The following is a 23,494-nucleotide window of genomic DNA, read 5'->3' as shown; positions in this document are numbered from 1 at the left end:
TCAGGACGCTTGACTGAATCTTGAATAGCGAATGCATGTAATTGTGAAAAGAGAGGAATTCTCTTTTAACCACAGGCCCTATGGATCCGAACAGGATTGTACAGGCTTTGAAGGGCACCATAGACCCTAACCTGAGGATAGCGGCGGAAAATGAACTCAAACAGGTAAGTATCGCTCTATATCAACTTTGTTGTTGTGTACGGGTAGGTTGAACACCCAAGAACAAGAGAAGCACCCGTCCATCCATGCTTCTGATTGGAATTGTAGGCCTAACTTCGAGATCTGACAACAGCAAAGGTACGCTGTCTGCGCATTTTGCTTGCATTTAGAGACAACATTTGTGTCCAGACCGAGTCGAAACATTATCTGATGACAAAGGATGACATCGAGCCGTTACATCGTGGCACTGACAAAAGCTACATCCAAGTTGAGCCAACATGTCCGTTTTGTTTTGCATTTTTTTTATTGTGATCGCCCCATCCTATATGCTACTACTGTTGACTGTCAATGATTACTGAAAGCAAAATCAAAGCGTGACCTAGGCCTACCTGTCTTTGTTGATTTCTTGTATCATATCACAACTGTCTGTGCACTTGATAGATGCAGCAGCATGTGGATTAAAAACTGTTGTCAGGGATTTCCCTATTATATTGTGTCTTGGTGTTATATCTTGTCTTATTTCTGTTCTGCGAAATAATTGTTGTAATAACTGGGGTGTAAATGAGATGTATCTTTATCCAATGCCAGTGAAGTAGGCTACTAACCTTGTAATGTCTGGCTTCTTTCAGTCTTTCAAGATCATCAACTTCGCCCCTACGCTACTCCAAATCATTGTGTCAGAGCAGGTGGAGTTCCCTGTAAGACAGGCAGGTAAGGGATACAGAGTAGTCTGTGCTACTTGACACAAAGCTTCCAACTCTTTTGTCTAACATTGTTTTGTCTTCATTGTGCCTTTCATGTACATTGACCCAATCATTTCTTAGTTATTTATGTATTGTGCTCTCTAAGGTCATCACTGTCTGACTTATGTATGTTGTGTGGGTGGTCAGGTAGCAAAACAATCCCCCTCCTTTGGGAACTAATTTAATGCACTCACTGAATCAAAGTAATCGGATGCCTAATTTCTCGTGTGCAGCCGCCATTTATCTGAAGAACATGATGGGACAGTACTGGCAGGACAGAGAGCCAGGGCCAGGGGACGTGGTGTTTCCCTTCAACATCCACGAGAACGACCGCCAGCAAATCAGAGACAACGTCATCGAGGCCATCATCCAGTGCCCAGAGACTATACGGTCAGTGAATATTGCCCACAGAAAAGCAAACGCTTCTCGTGAGTTCATTGACATCTTTAGAAGGAGACCTCGCGGTGACGCAGTCACGGCCAATCTCACTACAGCGTGAAGTTGTAATTAATTGTGCAACAAGTTTCATTTTCATGGAATGAAGGTTTTTGTGTAACAATAATGATGAAGGTAATAGTGGCAATAGCGGCTATAGCTGTGGTTGCACCACCTGACTGCTACTAAAAAACATCAATGATCCACTTGTCATTCCCCCCCTTGGCATGTTGCATGTGTGCATCCTTTTAGCACAGCTCATGTGGCCTTTTTGTTAATTATTTTTAGGTTGGTAGTATGAATGTCCGATATCTCCGAGCACTCTGCTGATATCAAGGAACACTGTTATTAGAGCTTGCACAACATTATTACTCCAATAAATACTGGTTTTGGAGTCTGAAGACATTTGGTTTTTACTCAAAAAGGGAACAGAATTCATATAGCAGGAAGGTCTGGTCTTCATGCTATTGTGATGCTTACACACCTGCTCGAATTCAAATGTACACTTTATATCTGTACTGTGAGCGCTGTGTATTTCATTGGTGTAATGTGTCGTTTATTATGGGGCAGCTGTGTGAACGCCCAGGATGAATCTACTTTGGGACCAAGAAAAGAATCTTGATCTTGGACTCCATGGTCCTCCTCATACAAGTAATTGTGTTTGTTTATCAGTATTTTTCATGTGCTTGTCAGGGCCCAGTTGACGGTTTGTCTGCGAGTCATCATCAAGCACGATTTTCCCGGGAGGTGGACGGGTATTGTGGATAAAATCGGCATGTACCTGCAGTCCCAAAACAGCGGCAGCTGGTATGGCAGTCTCTTGTCCTTATACCAGCTGGTGAAGACCTATGAGTGAGTATCTTCCACATTGGGATGTCATCCTTGGTTGGTGCAGATTAAATAATGATTAGTCACAAGTTCAGGGAATTCTCCAATCTCTAAGTGCTGCTTTTTATGATGTCACAACCATCCTATAATGCATTAACCTTTGGTTCGTAGTTGAAGAAAGTAGCAGTGGTGATGAATTGTATTCATGTTTATCTTGCCAAACTGTAATGCATTTCAAATAGTTAATTGGTCTGGAATCAAGCAGAGCTCTCTGTCCCCTTGACACCCATGTTTGGCAAAAAAAAATAATTAAATGTCCATTTCTGACACTGCACAAAGTTTAAAGGGTTAAAGTTAGTGGTGTGCATTGGCACTGCCCTCACGATTCGATTCGATTACGATTCGGGAGGTAGCGATTCAATTTGATTTCATTCGATTCAATTCTACGATGCATTGCAATGCATTACATTTTTACTGACAGCAAAGCAAATGTTTCATCAGTCATGACGAGGCAATACAAGTAGTCAGATACTGAGCAACATTTTATTGGCTGTTTTCTGTATCAGTCTTGCAGTTTTCAATGCTTTGAAGTGCTTTTATTTAATTTAACATTCATTTGCTCCTGAAATATCCACGGAAGTAATTGAAACTTAAACAATGTGCTGCATCAATTCTGGAACTTGCCGCATTTAATTTAATTGTCCATGCCCCGCATTGCATTGCATTGCATTGCCGAATCGATTATTGTTGACACCACTAGTAAAAGTGTGGTCCTCTAAATTATTATGTTGTGAGGAATCTAGGTTACTCTACTATACTTGTAGCTTGAGTTGAAGTCACCCATCTTTGTTTCCAAGTGTCTGAGAGCATCGGTTGCTTTTGGTCAATGTATCTTTATCGAACTTTCGTTTAAAGGGACAGTTTGGTCAATTTCAACATGCAGTTGTATTGCTCACGCTACCCTTGACTTGTCAGTACCTGGTGATGCCACATTTTTCGGCTCAGCCCTTTCCGAGATATGAGCAATTCTAATGGGGGCAGCGTTTGTTTACATTTTTAAAAAATGAAACATAGGCCAACTCCAAATATTTTCCCAAAAGGTACTGCTGTTTGCTAGTTGTCTGCTGATGTTTTATAACCTTTTGGATGTTTTTGGGAATAAATAAAAATGTTTTTTTGAAATGTAAACAAAGAGCTGCCCCCATTACAATGACCAGGATCTCGGAAACGGCTGAAGAAGAAGAAAAAAAAATCTCAGGCACTGACAAGTCCAGGGTAGTGTGAGTCCAGGTTTATTGTCGGTGGTTGTTTTTGAGCGGTGCTTCTGCTGCTTGTGCTGGTGTATTTAAAGGTTCAAGAAGGCGGAGGAGAGGGACCCCCTGCTGGCCGCCATGCAGCTCTTCCTGCCGCGCGTCCAGCAGCTCATCTCCCAGCTGCTGCCCGACGTCACCGTCTTCTCGGTGCTCATCCAGAAGCAGATCCTCAAGATCTTCCACGCACTCATACAGGTGGGGAAGAGAGGGAGTGCCTGAGAGGGAGTGTGTAAGTGAGTGAAAGTGCATGCAAGTGAGCAAGTGCCTGCAGAAGAGTGAGAGTTAGGAGCTTTCATACTCTCATACAGGAGTAAGAAGGAGTGTGTGTGAAAGCGAAAATGAAAGCCCATCTGGGAAACGGCACACAACACACAGCTCCACAGCACACAGTGCTCACTGCACAAAACGGAATTGCATTTATGCCTCAATCGTGCAAGGGGGCAACCTCAAATGGCGCTCCAAGGGAGCAGTGTGGTAGGAAACTACCCTGCTCAGGGTACCTCAGTCGTGGAGCAGGATGGGGGATAGCACTGGTTAAGTACTCCCCCACCAACCTGGCGGGTCGGGAGTTGAACCGCCAACCAGTTGGGCTACAAGTCTTGCACCCTAAACGCGCACCCATGACAGCTGTGAGTGCGTTGCGAGCTGTGCAAGTGAGTGAGTGTGTACATGCGCAACTCACTTGAGTGTGACAGCGGATAAGAATGAGAGTTAAGAGTGAGACTTGGTGTGCTTGCAAGAGTGAGGGTTCACATGAGTGAAAGTATGCATTACTGAGAGCTGTAGAGAGTGTATCTGATTGAGAGGAGCTGCAACAGTAACATGGTTGTCTTTCCCCACAGTATTCCCTTCCTCTCCAGCTCATCAACAACACCGTCATGACTCAGTGGATGGAGATTCTTCGCACGGTTGTAGATCGAGATGTTCCGCCGGTATGACTGTCCCCTTCATAAACCGCTGCATGTAGTGTCTGACAGTTGGGTGTTTTTAGTGTTAGGTATTCTATGTACTACTCACCAAAGGAGATATTGTGTTACAAAAAGGCTTTGCTTTGTGTGAGCAATAAATACGCTTTCATTAGCCTGTCTCCTATTTCACAGAAATCTTTCTAGAAGGAAAAAAAACTTTAGTGTAATATTTTACCTTTGGTGTAGATTGGAATTATATCAATACATTGAAATTGTGGCGGACTATTTTCTCTTGTCGTGTTGTTGACCAGTATGCAGTGGCACTGTGCGACAGCCAATAAAACTCTCTCTGTAAACAGGAGACTCTGGTGGACGTGGACGAGGATGACCGGCCCCAGTTGGTGTGGTGGAAGAGTAAGAAGTGGGCGCTGCACATCATCACCAGGTTGTTTGAGAGGTGAGCTCTTGCTTTTGGTTGTGTCAAACATCTTCTCGTAGAGTAAGATATCCCAAACCCTGCCTACCCAATGCAAAGAAGTGTGCTCAACTTCGGTCACCTAAGGGGCCGCTGTCCTCTCCTCCTTATTCTTCTCTTTCTGTGGTGTTTGGTGACGGCTTCCATTGGTGCGCTACCATTTGATATCAGCCCAAAGTCTTCAAAGGTCTCCTAAAGGGGCATCCACCTGACATCACATGGATCCAGGAAAAGTACAGGCTTGATGTATCTTACTGCTAGAAGATGTTTGGACGTGTGCAGCAACTCTATAGTACGCCACTATGCTGGTCTGTCTGTTGGAAACCGTTTTACTTGGGAGTTTTGGCATGTGACATAGCTGAGGGGGTCAGCCAAATATTTGCTTTCTAATGTGTTTTAGCGTTGTTATAATAAATGGTTTGGATATTTGAATGTAGCTTTCATGGTGATATGGCAATACTGTGTGGGCTAATTTGATGATGTCTTTATTGGCAGGTATGGAAGTCCAGGCAACGTCACAAAGGAATACTTTGAGTTTGCAGACTTTTTCCTGAAGACATATGCTGTTGGGATTCAGCAAGTAAGCACCAAACATGTGGTCTGATGCATCATACATCTAATACTTTCTGCAAAAAAAATTCCTCTCTTTAGCACATGGCATGATGGTTATGTATAATGATGTGCTATATAATAATGTTTATTGATGAGACATGTTTGAAACGGTTCTAGGGTGTAGGAACTCTTCTTCCTTTTTGCTTTGTGTAGGTTTTACTGAAAGTGGTGGACCAGCACAGGCAGAAACAGTACGTAGCTCCTCGTGTGCTGCAACAGTCTCTGAACTACCTGAACCAGGGCGTGTCGCACTCACTCACATGGAAACAGATGAAACCACACATGCAGGTGAGCAGCTGGAATCTTGTCACTGCGGTGAATTAACCGGCTTGAGGCGGTGAAAGTGCTCATATCGAATCGCAACACATCTTATCTTTTGTCTGTGCTTTAAACATGAATTATCTAATCATGACTGTGGCTAATTGTCTTGTCTTTGTGACTGAATGAGATATGGACACCTATGATTTATGACTGGCAGCAGTTTATATCCGTGTGGCAGTACTTGTTATGTGCGGTATGCTTCTGAACATTCCATTGAATGTTCCACTTCGATGTCCAATTGTCGAATGCCTCTGCAGCATGCTCAACGCACTGTCAATGACTACAGGTTTTGTGCTACGCAAGTAGTTCATAAACTCATCAGAATGGGATTCCAGCCATAAGCTGCTGGAGTTATTTAGCAGCTGGAGATAGGGTGCCATGCTCTCTTAGTAGGAAGTGGCCATTCTTGTGGAATAAGCCTCTTCAGAATTATTGAAGGCTCCCTTCGTTCTGAGTCGGTGTCCTGAATCACACTTTTGGGGCTTATTCCATGAGAATGACTGCCTCACAGAACAGTACCCCTTACTCAATGCAGTGGCACGTCAGACCTGCACAGTTATGCCAAATTTACCATTTTGACTTCATCTTATAAAGGTATTGTGTGCTATGTTGTAACATAAGTGCTTTTTTAATTGATGTTATACGGTACTTGCCCCTCTGTATCTTGTCTGACTCAACAGGCTATAAACCAGGAGGTGGTCTTTCCACTCATGTGCTACAAGGATGAGGACGAGAAGCTGTGGCAGGAGGATCCCTATGAGTACATCCGCATGAAATTCAGTGAGTTGCGTTCTGGCCGACTGAGACCTGTGCCAGTGCCCGCTCCCACCCCATAGTCTCACAACGACTGGCGTGTTTCACTATCACTTTCACTGTGTTCCCGCTGCAAGTCTGAGTGGTTGGAAACCAGAAAGTTGGTTCGCAATGTGAACCAAAAGATACTTGTTTTTTTCTCTGCAAACAGTGATGACACAGTGGTGTCAGCAGGTTCATCTGACACTGTGTGGAAAAGTTCAGAGCCTGGTGTGTGTGCGGGTGGTTCGCAGGTACAGTAAGCACTTAAGTGCCGAACGTAAATGTTCTGGTCGGCCTGAAAACAGTATTGGTTTGTCAGCACAGAATAGTCTGGCCCTGAATGGCCCCCTCATGATTTACCCGGTGCACTGCAAGGCAGCGGTGGACAAGTGTTTTGGCCCGTATCGGGTTTAGAATATTGACCATAAGGCCAGATGTTGCAGGAAACAACTGTTCCAACTGTTCCAATAATAAGAAATCTAGTATTTCAGTATACGGTAATGTTCACTGGAATAATTTGTTGTCTATTTGACTCCTGCATATTGTAATATTTAGATGTGACCTTGATTGATCTCACACCTGCAACACCCCTATCCATTTGAATGTTAGGTGAGAGTATTGGGTTTAATTTCAAAAGTGGACTTGTGAGGGCTCTATGGGCCACTTTTAGACCGCCTCTGCTGTAAGGTGGTAAAGGTGACTTTATTTATACCCGAGGGAGATTTGGTTGCAGGTAAAAGCTTACGCAAACACAATATTAATGACAGTGACATAAGAAGGTAACAAACCCTGAAAGTGGAATGTTATGTGCTGTGTTCTCTTGTAGTTCTGTACACCTTCTCACACTGTGACTCTTTCACCTTTTTTTGTTTTATTTACGATTGAGAGATTGTTTACTCTAAATTGCCATGCAAGCATTTTCTGTGGATACTTTCTGTGATTTAGCTCTCCTTCAACCAAGCACTACCTGCATGTAGCATACAAACAAGCTATTTGGCTGCATTTTGTATTGTGCTGTTGCAGATGTCTATGATGACCATGTGTTCCCTGCCACGGCTGCCCAAAGTCTTCTGTGCAAAGCAGCCCGGAAACGGAAAGAGGTATGTGCACCATCAGCCTACATACAGTATTTTTTTGTATTTAGGTCCAACATGACAATAGGAGAGACCAATATTAGTTGTTTCTGAGATATACTGTAATAACAGTAGTTTTCAGAGTGAGAAGTCCGCACACTTCGAATGCCATGAAATAATGAAATGCAACAGAAAGGATTCAAAGTGTGCGGACTTCTCACTCTGAAAACTACAGTTGGCCTTCGTCCTGCACCTTTCCCTGGGATTTGCACAATCCTCTCCTTCAACACAACATACTGTAATAACAGAGCTGCTTCGTAAGTCATAACTTGTGTCTTGGGATGTACAGAATCCTGATTTGTAAGGTTCTACCAAATCCACTGCTTAAGATTTGGCTGAATCTGAAACTGAAACTGAAACTGAAACTGCTTGTTTTTTTTCTGCGCTGTTGAACCTTGCTGTTACATTCTCTGTAAATCATGCTCATTCCATATCCACATCCAAAGGATGGTGACTCATAGCTGAGGGTAGATTTGGTTTGTCCGAAGGTAGATTTCATAAAGGTAGATTACTAACCACTGTACAGTATGTTCGGGTGTTGAGTTGCGTGAAACATCTGACAATCCTCGACGTACATTCCTGTCAACAGTCTTGTCATATTATTAACTACAATAAACTTCCTCTTGGGAAAGTTTCATGGCTGTTGTGGGATTGCTGTTCAGGTTCTGCCCCAGATGATGGAGTTCTGTCACCAGATCCTGATGGACCCGGCCTCAGACCCACGCAGGAAAGACGGGGCACTGCACGTAATTGGCTCCCTGGCCGAGCTCTTGCTGAAGGTATCTAAACGCATGGCTCGAGTGCATGTCAAGTGAAGTCAAGTCCCCCTCATACTTACTTTGTGCCAGGGAATTTCTAGAGTATCAGGGAATTTCACTTGCGTCTGATCCAAACAGGGGAAGTCAGAGGACATTTGTGTGTGCAAAATCCAGGAGCAAGGAATATCTGTGGATGTTCAGTACCTAACGCCTGTACATCTGTATGGGCCATTGGTGTTCACAAAAGCCAAAGTAAAACCAGCCATCTGTGAATGTATCATGCAAAATCTCAAAACATGTGCTTCAAAAAGTTCACTGTAATGATATGAATGTAGTTATGGCTGGCATATTCAAAGGAACCCTGAATGTTTTCCTATTTGATGTGTTTGTGACAGAAACTGAAACTGTGTCTCCCTCTCTGTCTCTGACTTTGTATGTTTTTTTTTGCATCTCTCTTTCCCCAACTGCTCCTTTTAGAAGAGGCTGTACCGGGATCAGATGGAACTCATGTTACAAAACTATGTGTTTCCACTGCTGAACTCAAACCTGGGCTACCTGCGTGCACGGGTAAGGGGCGTGCGTGCCTGCGTGCCTGCATGAAGAATGACAAGTATTTTCACTCCAGAGTTTGTATTTCTGTATTGACCCTAGCTCCTCTAGTAAGTAAGTATGTATCATTAGAGAGTTTGTATTTCTGTATTGACCCTAGCTCCTCTTTTGGCCCACAGTCCTGTTGGGCCCTTCGGTCACTAAATGTGAGTTTACTGCTGTTTTCATTACCAGTTACCCATTTCACTTCTGGCCAGTAGAGGGTGCAATTGTCTGACATATTTCAAAGAGGGACCACACAAGTAGCTGAGTCAATGGGTATTTCTCAAAGTGAAGTGTTGTAGCCTTGCTAGGACGAGTAACGCTCATTTTTCTAAGGTGTATCCAATTATTAATTACACTTAGAATTAGTCATTGGATAGTCTTTGGTGAAATCCGCAAAACATGGGCGTTCCTCGTCCTATCAAGGCTAAGACACTTCACAGACACTTTGAGAATTAGCCAATATCATTCTCAGGCCAGGGGAGCACTGCACCACCTTTATGACCAAGGACGTTAGTATCTACCTAGATACATTTTTCATTTCCCTAGTTAACTCAAAGTAATAAACCTCATAATAGAAGAGCCTTGGGCCTTTCTTTTACCAGTTGAATGAAGCCTTGGTTGAAGCCGTTGAAGGAGGCCCCTCTATTAAGAGGTTTATGACTTACATGCTCTGAGTTAACATATCCCAGGTAAGTAATCACACTGTACACCTCCCACTGCATCCTCTGTTTATTTGGAAGTGTTTCACCGGCGGCTCATTGGTGGTTAATTACAGTTAGCTGGGTATAGGAGGGGTAAATGCACAATATCTTCCTCCGGTCTGATACCTCGATGTCGCCCCTCATACCGTAAAGGAAAGTAAGAAGGAGGTTGGGGAAGTTAAGCACCATTTGCAGGCCCTCTTCAACGGCATTTCACCTCCGTCCTCACCCTTTCACCCTTCTGTGATTTGAGGTGTCATTGATGGCCTCAAGGCATGAGCCCAAGGCTGGAGGAATCAATTGGAGGGAGGGTACTGATTTGTACCCTTGGAGTTTGTCCACTACTAACGCCAGTTTTACATGCAAGCGATTTGTTCCCACATTGAAATGCTAGCACAGCTTTGAGTGGGCGTGTTCCGAACGTCAGTTGGAGAGACATTACATTTACGAGGCCAACAAATTCTTAGTGCTAGCACTTATTTTGCTAGCAGCATTGAAGTATAATGTTGACCAACGTGACTGCTCAACATTTTAAAGTTCATTCATGTTTAAATTCTTATGTTACTAATTAACCATCTTCCAACGACATGTAATTTCAAGCAATGTCATTGTTTACTAGGCTACTTCGCGACCACGGTTTTCATTACATATTTTCAACCAAGTTCTTTCAACTTTTTCGGCCCATTCACTGCCTCGCTTCGCTACGTCACCACCCACCACCTCACTACCACTTCCCAGCGGAACATAATGGATCTCCCCGCCTCCATGGCTTTGCTCGCTTGCTTGTAAAACCGGCGTAAGGAGGTAAGGAGGTTGACATGTCTGTCTCTTGGTACCTCCTTAGTCCTGCTGGGTCCTGCACTCGTTCAGCCCACTGAAGTTCCATGACGAGCTGGTCCTGAGGAACGCGGTGGAGCTGGTCAAGCAGGATCTGATCGCTGACAAGGAGATGCCGGTAAAGGTGGAGGCGGCCATCGCTCTGCAGACCCTCATCAGCAACCAGGAGCAAGGTCAGAGACCCTCTACATGAGACCCAGCACTTAACCCATTTTAGCCTAAGCCCTTTTTTGGAAAAGATGCCCTTTCCCTTTTAAAACGTAAATATCTCAGCCTTCGCAGCACATAAAAACATGAAATGAGTTGCATTTGAAAACTAGAACCTGCATTTTTCACTAGAATGTGTTCATGCAGCTCTAACATGTCCACATTTTTAATAAAACAGCTCAAATCTCAAGAACCTTAATGCAGCGTATAAAGGAACTGTCCACCCTTTTTTTTGATTTTCACATTTATTGTATTTCCAGGTATTACACATGAGTGCACATCATTTTCTTCTTAGTCACTGTAAACATTAATACTCGACTGAGTAATATAACATGACATCCTGAATGATACATTTTACACAAAATACAGTACATTTCAAGATCATTTCATTTTATTGGCATGTTACCGTGAGGAAACATACCCACTTCCCCTGTCTCTCAAAACGATACCAATAGAAAGTCAGATATAAAAGTTAATATAATATCTTGAATGTAATGAATAATATCAGTATTATATTTCCTCTCCCCAGCTAAGGTGTATATCAGGCCGTTTATCCGGCCGGTCATGCAGGAGCTGCTGCACGTCATCAAGGAGACGGAGAACGATGACCTCACCAACGTCATCCAGAAGATGATCTGCGAGTACAATGAGGAGGTGGCCGTCATCGCTGTGGACATGACGCAGAACCTGGTACTTTCACCTCTAAGGACTTAGCAACACTAATATCAAAACCAGTACCCGGTGCTGTCACTATTAAAGACTTAGCAACACGCATATCAAAACCAGTAACCGGTACTCTCACCGTTAAGGACTTGTCAACATGCATATCTAATCCAATAGACGCGCTATATCATCCATGAAAAGTAATGTGATTGGAACGTTTCTTCATTTAGCCTAAAATCAGAACTACACGGTTGACTCAGTGCTTCACACAGGCTATGAAGGCACACACATGCATGTAGGCAAGGCCAGCGTGAGCTTGTCTTCTTCTCGTTATATGGCCAAGTTAATGAGCTAATTGGATTAAATTGCCCTCTCGGCGGGTGAGCCCTTGATTAGGCCAAACACACAGCCCTCATCAGCGTTGATCGCAGGAGCAACACAATGTGCGTGTCTGTACCCAGCTTCCCACTCCCCTCTCCTTATGGCAGCATTGCACTACACGCATCTGTCTTTGCTAATCCTTATTTAACGCCGAGAGGCGGGGCACAGTCTCTGAGCATGGTCACTGTTCTTAATACTACTGCTGGTGCAGCACATTTTTTGTGATTTAGATGTTGTATTATTGTATTTAAAGAATTATTTTAATATTTGAAAAAAAAACAGTAAGCCTATTCTTGGCGTAATGGAAAAGTGTGTGTGTGTGTGTGTGTGTGTGTGTGTGTGTGTGTGTGTGTGTGTGTGTGTGTGTGTGTGTGTGTGTGTGTGTGTGTGTGATGCAGGCTGAGATCTTCCGTAAGGTGCTGGAGAGTGATGAGTATGAGGAGTGTGAAGACAAGACGGTGATGGCTCTGGGCATCCTGGGCACCATCGACACCATCCTCACAGTCATGGAGGACCACAAGGAGGTACTACGCCCTACACACACACACACACACACACACACACACACACACACACACACACACACACACACACAGGCATACACGTGTCGTGCGCACACTCATCCATGCAAGGGTCAATGACATTTTAGTAGTAGCACGCATTAGGGTGGTGCAACCACAGCTAATACCACTTTTGTATGGACGTAGTAGAGTAGAGTAGATTCGAGTATGTTCGCATCACAGCGTAAAAATTGAGAGAAAACGCACAGCATTACAGATACTTTCTGCACAGATCCATACACACAAACTCGAACACATGCACAATAAGAATGTCTAATTGGTCTTTTTCAGATTACTCAGCAGCTGGAAGGCATCTGCTTGCAAGTGATTGGCTTGGTTCTGCAGAAACCCATCATAGGTAAGGCTGTGTGTGTGTGCGTGTGCGTGTGTGTGTGTGTGTGTACGATTTTTGATAGACCCTGACAGAGTATGAGGGTGTTTTGCTCGTGTGTCTGTAGTTTTGGCATCTGTTGCGAAAGTATTTTGCTTGTCTGTGTCTGCATGTCTCCATTTCTTTATGCGTCTCTTGCGCACGTTAATCTCCCCCTCACTCTCTAATCCACCACCTGTAGAGTTCTACGAGGAGATTCTGTCTCTGGCGTTTGGCCTGACGTGCCAGACCATCTCCCCTCAGATGTGGCAGCTGCTGGGAGTGCTCTTCAATGTCTTCCAGCACGACTGCTTCGACTACTTCACAGGTACTTCTTCACCAGGGGGGCTGGTGTTTAAGGGACTTGGCCCTGCACCGGACATCTGAGTAAAATCAACACCAATGCAGAACCAGAAAAATTGTGGATGGCAGTCCAGCTGAAATAGTATAATGTCACAAATTTTGTATGAAAACCAATGGCAACCCAAAACAAGAGCTCAATTTCAGTGGTTTTAGTTACAAAACTGTGGAACGTGTGGCTTTGACCACATTCAGTGATAAGAGTGACATGATGATCTCCTCTTTCCACCTACAGATATGATGCCTCTGTTGCACAACTATGTGACTGTGGATACTGATACTCTTCTGTCCAACCCAAAACACCTGGAGATTATCTACACCATGTGTAAGAAAGTAAGTATCCCTTCAATAGCTTATTTTTCTTCATAATGTGAAATGACATTGTAGCATTTTGGCCATTTAAGAAATCTAGTCAACAGCGGAACCATTACATGCAATTTAGCAGTGCATCTACTGTGGTAATGTTACTCATATTGTAGTGATCACAGATGTCTAGGCATATTCCAGAAAGTCTTAAGTTTGTGCATAACCCTGTAATCGAAGAGACTTGGACTTCATCCTACAATCAAAACAGAGGTAATACCAGAGACTGTGGAAAAGGTTTTCAAGCCCCATCTTTTCTGGCATCCAGCACAGGTTTAGAATAAATTTAGTTCTGTTAGCGATGTAGATAAAGGTAGCGCACATCTTTTGCCAGCCACCACCAAACATAACAGAAAGAGAAGAAGAGAGAGGGCACAATGCCCCCTTACAAGGCCGAACTTTAGCACACTCCTTTGCATTGGGAAGGCGTGGTTTGATATCTCTTGGTCTAATAGACTATCTTTGGTAATACTAAGGTCAGAGACTAAACCAGCTTTCTGGAATAGTGCCCTAGGCTCATCTGCCAACCTTTCAAATGCTGTGGGTTTGACCTTTTGATCTTTTGCATGTGAGGTGTTGACGAGTGATGCAGGGGAGGATGCTGAGTGCCACGCTGCCAAACTCCTGGAGGTCATCATCCTGCAGTGCCGCGGCCGGGGGATCGATCAGGTCAGCACATGTGTCAGGGACCTCAGACTGTGTGTGTGTGTGCACGTGTGTGCGCGTAGATTAATGATTGAAAAGTATTTCTGGGTGTTCAGGCCATAAGTGTGTGTGTGCATGCGTGCCTGTGTGTCTGCGTGCATGTGTGCATGTGTGCATGCATACATGTGCTGACTGTGTGCACTGATGGTGTGTGTGAACGGCTCTGCTCGCAGTGCATTCCCCTGTTTGTGGAGGCGGTTCTGGAGCGGCTGACGCGCGGTGTCAAGTCTAGCGAGCTGAGAACCATGTGTCTCCAAGTGGCCATCGCCGCCCTCTACTACAGTCCCGCCCTCCTGCTGCACACATTGGACAACATCCGCTTCCCTCACAGCCCAGAACCAATCACGGCACAGTTCATCAACCAGTGGATGAATGACACCGAGTTCTTCTTGGGGTAAGACGTCCGTCTAATAATGAATCTCCACAGCACTGATGGACTGGGCTTAGAGACCATTATTGGTTTGGGCACCGTTTTGGAAAATCATTGGTTTATCTCTGGTTGAGTTTTTGAAGCAGCAACTTCATTTCAACATATGTATGTAGGGAAAGAGAAACATATCAGTTGTGAAATCATTTTAATAGGTTTAACAGAAACAATTTTGTGTGGATTTAAACAAAAAGAGGCATGTGCATTAATATGGGCACCCCAAAGAAGGTATACAATTAATATTAAGTAGCGCTCACCTTTGCAGCACAAACTTGTTCTAAGGCAATCTAATCTTTGTAAGGCCTTCAGTATCAAAGACAGATAAGCTTGGTTATACAAGTGTTATTTATCAGACATAATATGCTTGTCCTAAGTTCTGTCTTGGAGAGTGGCAATATAGGGGGCTCTGGACAACTCTTTGCTGCCTTCAAACTTAGGTAAGCCATTACTATGAATAAGTAGAAAGATACATTAAGTTCTGGAAGTCTTGGACAATGTTTCTCCACACCCAGAAATGGAAAGTCAATAGAACTGAAAGAATGGAAAGCCATGGGAATGGTCGCTATGAAAGGAAAATGTGGTTTGTTGAAAAATTGATAAAAGGTAAAAGATGGTAAGAATGGTAGCAGAACACCTCCATAGAACTACAGGAACATTGCTGCTATTAGTGCAGGGGGATATGGAGTTTTGAATTCAAGGTAAATATATGAAAAGTGCAATTTTCATAATCATAGTCATAATGAATACTTAGAATTTGATGGTGGTGGTACTAAGTATTCGAGAATAGAGTAACATTTGTGTGAATGGGCAGCATGAATTCTGTAAATGTACTAGTCACAATATTAGGCCTACACTGTGCACCTTAAAGTAAAACATACCCATGCACCTTTTGTAATGGTTCAGCAGTAGAACGTTAAGAAACCTTCCCCTTGAAGCCTCATACAGTATATATATTGCGTAGGATGACCTCGGTTACACCTACTTCATAGCTGTTGGGCCACGGGTTGCCTCCACCCATGCATTCTTATTTTGCGGGATGTACCTGTTTAAAATATTTCTACCTCTTTAACTGGGATGTTCAATTTTCCTGTTGTGATGCTGCAGTCTCCACGACCGTAAGATGTGCATCATCGGCCTGAGCGTGCTGATGGAGCTTCCCAACCGGCCGGCAGCGGTAGAGGCAGTGGTGGCCCAGATCGTGCCCAGCGTCCTGCTACTCTTCCTGGGCCTCAAACACATCTACGCCTCCCGCATGCTCCACAAGCAGGAGGCCCTCACCAGATGCCAGGGAACGCAGGACGATGAAAATGGTAAGGAAGACGTGGACAAAAGGGTGTAATCTGCATGGTTTTGGCCACTTTTGGGAAGAATGGTGTCGTGAGTGTGAAAGCAGCCATTTTATTTCATTCATTTAATTTGATGTATTGCATTGAAACGACAACCTAACAGACCAGTTCAATCACTGGATTGGATTTGAGCAAGTTTAGTGTGAGTGCAAATATTAAGATGGGCCTTTTGAGCATCAAACAGATCTATGCACAGGGTTACATAGTAGTAGGTGATCGAGCTGGGGTGCCGAAACCATAGTTGCTAACTACATTGGCTACTTTGTTGTTTGTAATGCAACTTCCCATTGGAAACTCCCTTAGTTGCTAACCAGCTAGCAGCTAAGTGTTCAAGAAACGCACCCCTGATTTTGTCATGTCCCATAATTCCAGAGGAAATTCCCAGTGATGAGGACGAGGTGAGCGAGAACCGGAACGCCATGCAGCAGTCGTGCAGCGCTCCGAGCAGCCAGGGGGACGATGATGAGGAGGATGACGATGATGATGATGATGACTACTGGGATGAGGAAGGTCTGGAGGGCACGCCCCTGGAGGAGTACAGCACGCCCCTGGACTATGACAACGGAGAAGACGAGTACCAGTTCTTCACCGCAGCCCTGCTACGTATGTTCTTCTCAATCTACTGTCAGGGTTGCCAGATAAGACTGATGATTTCCAGGCCAAACAATGCTCAAAACCCACCTGGAAGCACTAAATCCCGCCCAATTTTAACTAAATAATATTGATTATTATGTTCTGTGGCCAAAAATATGCAGAAAAACCCGCCCAAATGCCCTTTTACCCATTTTTAACCGCAGGTGGCCATCCTAAGCAGCCCAATTTGGCGGGAAACAGCCCAATCTGGCAACTCTTTCTACTGTAGTGATATTCTAGCGTGGGAAATCCCATGCTGCTTTACACAATCGTTCCCATCTGAATGTCAGCATGGCAACTACCAACTCAAGATGGCCATGGAAATATTTACCCACATGATATTTTTCTTACACAGCTTAAACCGTTTCTTTATTGTTTTTGTTTCCCAGTTCTTAACCCATTAAGTATTTACCTCGTGAATTTCCACAAATATTTTTGACTATTGTGTATATACACCCAAAAGCTAATGCAGACAAAGCAGCCGAGGTGATCTATAACATCACTCAGGAGTTTGACGAAATTTCCCCTGATGCACCCAAGTTTGTATTGGGCGACTTTAATAACTGTACACTCAAACGTGCGCTGCCCACTTACTCCCAGTATGTCACATGCCCAACAAGAAATAATAAGGTCATAGACTTGTGCTATGGATCCATTCCCAAGGCATATTCATCCTGTGCAAAAGCACCCCTGGGTAATTCAGACCACAACACTATCCTGTTGAGACCCACTTATAAGCAGGTTCTAAAACGAGTTAAACCTACTGTTAAGCAGACTCAGGTGTGGCAGGAGGACAGTGTGGAGACCCTGAGAGGGTGCTTTGAGTCAACAACATGGAGCACCTTTGAAAACTCCTCTGCCGACCTGCATGAGATGACCGAGGTCATTTCAGGTTACATAGACTTTTGTGTGGAGACAGTGATTCCCAAAAAGACCAGCAGGGTGTACCCAAACAATAAACCCTGGGTCACAAAAGAGTTGAAGGGGGTATTAAATGAGAAAAAGAGAATATTTGCTGTGGGAAGCAAACAGGACATGAAAGAGGTGCAAAGGAAAGTCAATAAGGAGATCTACAAAGCTAAATGCCAGTATAGAGACAAGGTACAAGAGACTTTAATGGCTGGAGATTCGCGGTCTGCATGGGTGGGCATTAAGTTGATGGCAAATGCCCCATACAAATCAAGCAAAAGCGCAGAACAACAAATAGATGATAGAGCTCAGTATCAGTTGGCCAATGACTTGAATGATTTTTTCACCCGCTATGAACATGTGGCCAAAGATGGTGATTCTATTTGGCAACAGGAGGAGTTACAGGACAATGGGACTGTGGGGATATTCACCATTAAGGAGGACACAGTCCGGCGGGTGTTTGAGAGGACCAACATCCGGAAGAGTCCTGGGCCTGACAACATAGGAGGCAAGGTGCTGAGATACTGTGCAGCCCAATTGAGTGGGGTCTTCTGCTCCCTTTTCCAACACTCATTGGATACTCAAGTGGTCCCACGCATTTGGAAAAAGTCACACGTGGCCCCCCTTCCCAAAGTCCCTCATCCATCAACCCCTAAGGACTATAGGCCCATTTCCCTCACCTCACTTGTAGTCAAATCATTTGAGAGGATTGTGAAGACACACATCATCAACTCTTGCCAGCAGGCCCTGGATCCACTCCAATTCGCTTATAGGCATGACAGAGGAACAGACGATGCCATTCTCACACTCTTGGATTATATTTATATGCATCTGGAAGGTGCTAAGACACATGCTCGTGTCCTCTTTGCTGACTTCTCTTCAGCTTTTAATACTATACACCCACACATTTTAGCTGAAAGACTGAAAAAAGACTTTTGTTTTGATTTTAAATTGATTAATTGGACTATGGACTTTCTGCAGGGCAGAGCACAGCAGGTGAAGGTAGGCAACATCTTGTCAGATGTGCGACTTACCTCTATCGGAACTCCACAAGGTAGTGTTCTCTCACCCTTGCTTTTTATTTTGTATACTGACAGCTGTCGTAGTAGTCACCCTGGCTGCCACATAATTAAGTATGCGGATGACACAGCCGTGGTAAGCCTGCTGAACCACAATGAAACCACGCATGGTCCAGTACTGGAGGAATTTGTCAACTGTTCGAAGAGGTCTAACCTGCACCTCAACATTTCAAAAACAAAAGAGATTATCTTTGATTTTAGACAAAAAGCATTACCAACTCCCCCCTCAATTATTGGAGGAGAGGAGATTGAAGTGGTGACTGATTATAAATACCTTGGTCTGATTATAGACCACAAGTTGTCATGGGACAGTTGTGCAGATGCAATTTACAAAAAGGGTCAACAACGTTTGTATTTCCTAAGGAAACTTAACTTTTTTAATGTTGACAACACCATTTTAACCTTATTTTACAAGTCTTTTTTTGAAAGCGTTCTCTCCTATGGTATGGTATGCTGGTATGGTCACTCTAAAGTGACGCACAAAAGTAAACTGGGTAAAATTGTGAAAACATGTGGGAAAATAATGGGGCGTCAGCAAAATGAGCTTCATAAACTTTATTTAGATAGATTAACAAAGAAAGCGGATAAAGTTTGTACTGACACTACCCACCCCCTCTCAGTTAAGTTCCAAACACTCCCTTCAGGACGCAGGTATAGATACCCCAATATTAGAACGAATAGAGCAAAGAACTCCTTCATCCCCATGGCAATTAACGAATTGAACAAGATGTGGGAGATGCATTCATGACATTATGGACTTTCATATTGGGTTAATGGATGCATTTGACCAGTGGTCTGTATTTATTACGTATTTATTTACATAGTAACTATATGTTTAGCTATTTATTGAGTGTATTTGTTGTACTGTATGTGTTTTATTGTAGGCCTATATGTTTTTATGCCATTCATTCTGCTGTGCTGTAAATCAAATTGCCTTTTTAAAGGACATTAAAGCTTTCAAGTCAAGTCAAGTCAAGTCATTGATGCCTGATGTTGCGTTGCGCAACATTGGCCCTGGCGCCTGGAGCTGCATTACGCAACATTCAGGCTCATGAGATTTGAGACAACTTTATTAAAAATCTCTGTTTGTTTGAGATGAATAAACACATTCTAATGAAAGACGAGGGTCTTAGCATTTAAATGCAACTTAGTGCATATTTTTTATGTGCTTCATAAGCTGAGATATTTAGGTTTTTTGTAGGCTGAGGCAGCTTTTCTTAAAAAGGGCTCAGGCATTCAGCACCCTTTTTTGCCTTAGGCGTCAATGGGTTAATACTCTTTTTTTCATGCAATTTGATTCACAATTTGGGCAATTAGTAGTTCACCAGATTACACCAATCTTTGCCTACATTCTCTTGCTCAGTCTCTTACACAAACCATACACACACACACACACCAACCACACATGCACATCTGTATATACTGTAAGTATTTGACATGTGTTGGGGGGGTGTGTGTGTGTGCTGCAGGTGTGCAGAGCTCAGACGTGAGCTGGTACCAGGGTTTGACGGCGCCGCTAAGTGAAGACCAGAAGAAGCATCTGCAGGAGATCTACAGCCTGTCACAGCAGAGGAGAAGCATGGCCACCAAGGGACAGTGAGGTGAGCACAGCATGGGTCTGTGTAACGAAGGCCAACTAGCAGAGTGTAGCGTGGAACGTTAGTAAACCTCCCCCCCCCCCAAAGCCTCATACGGTATCGGTAGCGCTGAGCTATTGGACTGGTCCTTTAGCTCAGCGGTATCATGTGGTGCCTCTCATATCCCAACTGTTGCGTTGACTAGGACAGTGGTTCTCAACTGGAATAGTCTTGAGACCCACAATTTCCTGTGGTTAATACATTGTGACCCAAACTGTGTGGCGCACCGTCAGATTCTTCCAATAATAATAAAAAAATATTACCATGCATTTCATAATATGCACTATTATTTGCATTGTATGCTGATATACAATGTGTCTTACGAAGTAGTGGAGAGGAAAAGGCCCATTAACCATGTTTCACTCTGTCTTCGACATCATAGTCATTTTTAGTCCATTGCATCACAGCTCCGCGACCCACCCAGGAACCCTCCGCGACCCACTTTTGGGTCCCGACCCACCAGTTGAGAATCACTGGACTAGGAGGTGGCGAGTTCGAGACCTGAGGGGCGGACTGAGCGAGAACACCTCAGCTACATATGTACAATGCATGCATGTGTGAGGGAGCTTCTGTCTTATGTCTGTTTGTCTATCCTTGCATATGAGTGAGAATATAGTGGAAGGGGTGGGCTCAAAGGGCAGGGCTTCCTCCTCCAGCACAACACCTTGACAACAAACACCTACCATCTATTGTTGCTTTAAAGGGACACTGTGCAGGAAATGGTCAAAAAAGCTACTGAAACTATGCTGCTCATTGAAACTGGGCTGCCTATTGCCAAATTTGATCTTTACATGAACGTTTACTAAGTCATAAACAAATATTTTCTAGTATGGTCCAAGTACAGTCATTTTTGCAGCTAAAAATGGCTATTTTTGGAAATTCAAAATGGCGGACCATGGAGAAGATCCCCCTTTCCATTGATGAAAAGTGCAATTTTTCCAGTCATAATGAATACTTAGAGTATGATGTTGGTGGTAAGAATTCATGAAAAATGTAACATTAGTGAATGGGCAGCATGAATTCTGGAAATAAACAACTAAAAATCTCACACAGTGTCCCTTTAACAAAAAAAAATATAATATTAGGAGTTTCAGTGCCATGTGTCATATGAGATTGTACAAGAAGGCTTTTCCAGTGATGATGGCGGTGTGTTTTTAAAACTGGCTAACCACCCGCCACCTTGACTAAAGACAATTATGCAGGAAACACTGAAGAGCAAATGTACATTTGAAAATGTCAGGACTTGGACAGCTTGAAAGAGAAGAATGGAAGTAGGCAGAGAAACTCTGAAGGTGTGTGGAGGAGAGGAATGTGTCAGTGGGGTGGCATGTAGGTGCTGACTAGTACAGATAAACTGGGAGGGTGGTGGATATTTCCAGTATGATCCACATAGAGCAAAGCACCTGGTAACCATGGAGAACTCTACCAATCTGAAATGGGTTTGGAGACTGAAGGATTTACTGTGTAGACGCTGTGGAGAGGATTATGGTTGAGGAAGATGCGGTGTACTGTTCATGACCATATGTTGACTGAGTGGTGCCACCTGCAACTACATGTGATGAGCACTCAAAACACAAAAATGTTAATACCAGTTATTTATTTTGACATCAACACTAGCAAGTTTTGCATATCTGACACGTAATGCAGGACCGCTAAAATGTATATATTAAGCTTGTGCTGTTATATGTTGAAAATGTGTCATCTTTCAAACTTTTCAAAAAAGAATTCTCTTCTCTTCTTCCACTCTTCTCCTCCTTCACAGATGACTTGTGAATGGAAAATGCTGGAAAGAGCTGAGGGAGCGCATGTATGGCGAAGGCCCTGATCTGATCTGGGATGTTTAGCAGAATTAACCACAGGGAACCGGTTCAGTCTAGATCTGACCAAACTCACGCATCCCATCATGAACCAGTTTCTCTCTCTAAAGTCATCTTAAATAAGGAGACTCCCCCTGCTGTGGGGTCCACTCTAAAGCATGACCCAGGACTGACTCTTCTGATCCGGGAACAGGACTTGGCCGTCAGGCCCCTGGGAGGCCACCTGGCTGGCTGTGGGCGAGAGAAGTCACCCCCCATGGTCACTCTGTCACCAGCTCACTCATTCATCAGTTGTGTGTGTGTGTGTGTGTGTGTGTGTGTGTGTGTGTGTGTGTGTGTGTGTGTGTGTGTGTGTGTGTGTGTGTGTGTTTTTTGTGTGATTGTTTTTGTGTGGCTGGGTGGAAGAGTGTAATTTGAAATGATGTGTGAGAGAGAGTTCGAGAGTGTGTACTTGAAATAATGTGCATGAAAGAGAGTGAATAGAAGAGTGTGTGTGTGTTGCTGTGTGTGCGAGGGAGAGTTGTAGTTAGGTCTGAATGGAGTTGAGGTGTGTACATGTGTGTACACATATCTGTGTCTTTTGGCCTTTTGTCTATCGTGTTGGAGTTGATTTTGCTGTAAGAACTGACTGAGAGGCTGGTAATGTGCTGAGGGGATACCAAACGTCACATTTCTCAGAGAGACTACACAAAGATATCAGAAGGACACGCCGTCCTCCCTGTGGACGAACTGAAAGAAAAAAAGACTGAAGAGGACCATTGGGAGGCTTTTTAGAGTGTGTTTTGTGTGTGTGTGTGTGTGTGTGTGTGTGCGTGTGTGTGTGTTTCAGTATATGAATTATGATCTGAGTAGTTGATGGCACAACTTACTCTTATGTGCTGTTATTATTTTTTGTTTGTTCTGAATTCTTTTTTCTTTTTGTAACAAGGTGAGTTTTTTGGAATTAACTTAAAAAAATCCATAAAAGTTTATGTAACATCCAATTGTCTCCACTGCTTCAGTGTGTGCGCACGCAGGTTTGTGAGCGTCTGTGTGTCGGCATGTGTCCGTTTGCAAGTGGTGGAGAGAGTGTGTCTTCCTCATGATGCAAGTCAAGACGTCATTGACGACGTATGTTTTATTCAAAATCTCGCAAAAGCACAATTCAAAAGTTATTTTCTCACTTGAAATGCCATAGTTACTGCGCTTTCCGCTTTGCCTTTGTACAAGTTCCTGATAGCTGTACACAGATACACAGTCATAAGGCGCGCACTCACACACAGACACACACACACAGATAGAGAGAGAGAATGATCTTGAGCTCCTACACCTTTATAGTAGAGTAGAGTATTCTACTCTAAAGGTGTTGTTTTATTCTTGTTTTATACAGCCCTTCAAGTGACTGAAACTGACATACCGGTAGTCCAAATGCCTTCAAAGCATTGG

At 43.7% G+C, this 23,494-nt stretch overlaps 1 protein-coding gene across 1 annotated transcript; it reads left to right on the top strand.

The window, feature by feature from the left end:
• On the top strand, positions 1–23,052 carry ipo8 (importin 8). The gene is made up of 25 exons (XM_063216718.1): positions 1–164; positions 789–870; positions 1,136–1,292; positions 2,031–2,189; positions 3,517–3,673; positions 4,321–4,410; positions 4,746–4,843; positions 5,357–5,441; positions 5,627–5,761; positions 6,475–6,574; positions 7,613–7,689; positions 8,385–8,501; positions 8,958–9,047; positions 10,620–10,785; positions 11,349–11,509; positions 12,262–12,387; positions 12,715–12,781; positions 12,996–13,121; positions 13,389–13,486; positions 14,090–14,185; positions 14,395–14,615; positions 15,753–15,958; positions 16,367–16,597; positions 20,085–20,216; positions 22,015–23,052. Exons 1-24 carry the CDS (start codon positions 81–83, stop codon positions 20,213–20,215), a joined length of 3,060 nt encoding a protein of 1,019 aa, XP_063072788.1. The 5' UTR covers positions 1–80; the 3' UTR covers position 20,216; positions 22,015–23,052.
• The last annotated feature ends 442 nt before the right edge of the window (positions 23,053–23,494 follow it).

Source organism: Engraulis encrasicolus, chromosome 15 (genome assembly GCF_034702125.1).
Source record: "Engraulis encrasicolus isolate BLACKSEA-1 chromosome 15, IST_EnEncr_1.0, whole genome shotgun sequence".
NCBI classification, from domain to species: Eukaryota; Metazoa; Chordata; class Actinopteri; order Clupeiformes; family Engraulidae; genus Engraulis; species Engraulis encrasicolus.
The sequence above is the reverse complement of the archived record's forward strand: the minus strand, read 5'-3'. Positions and strand labels throughout refer to the sequence as shown.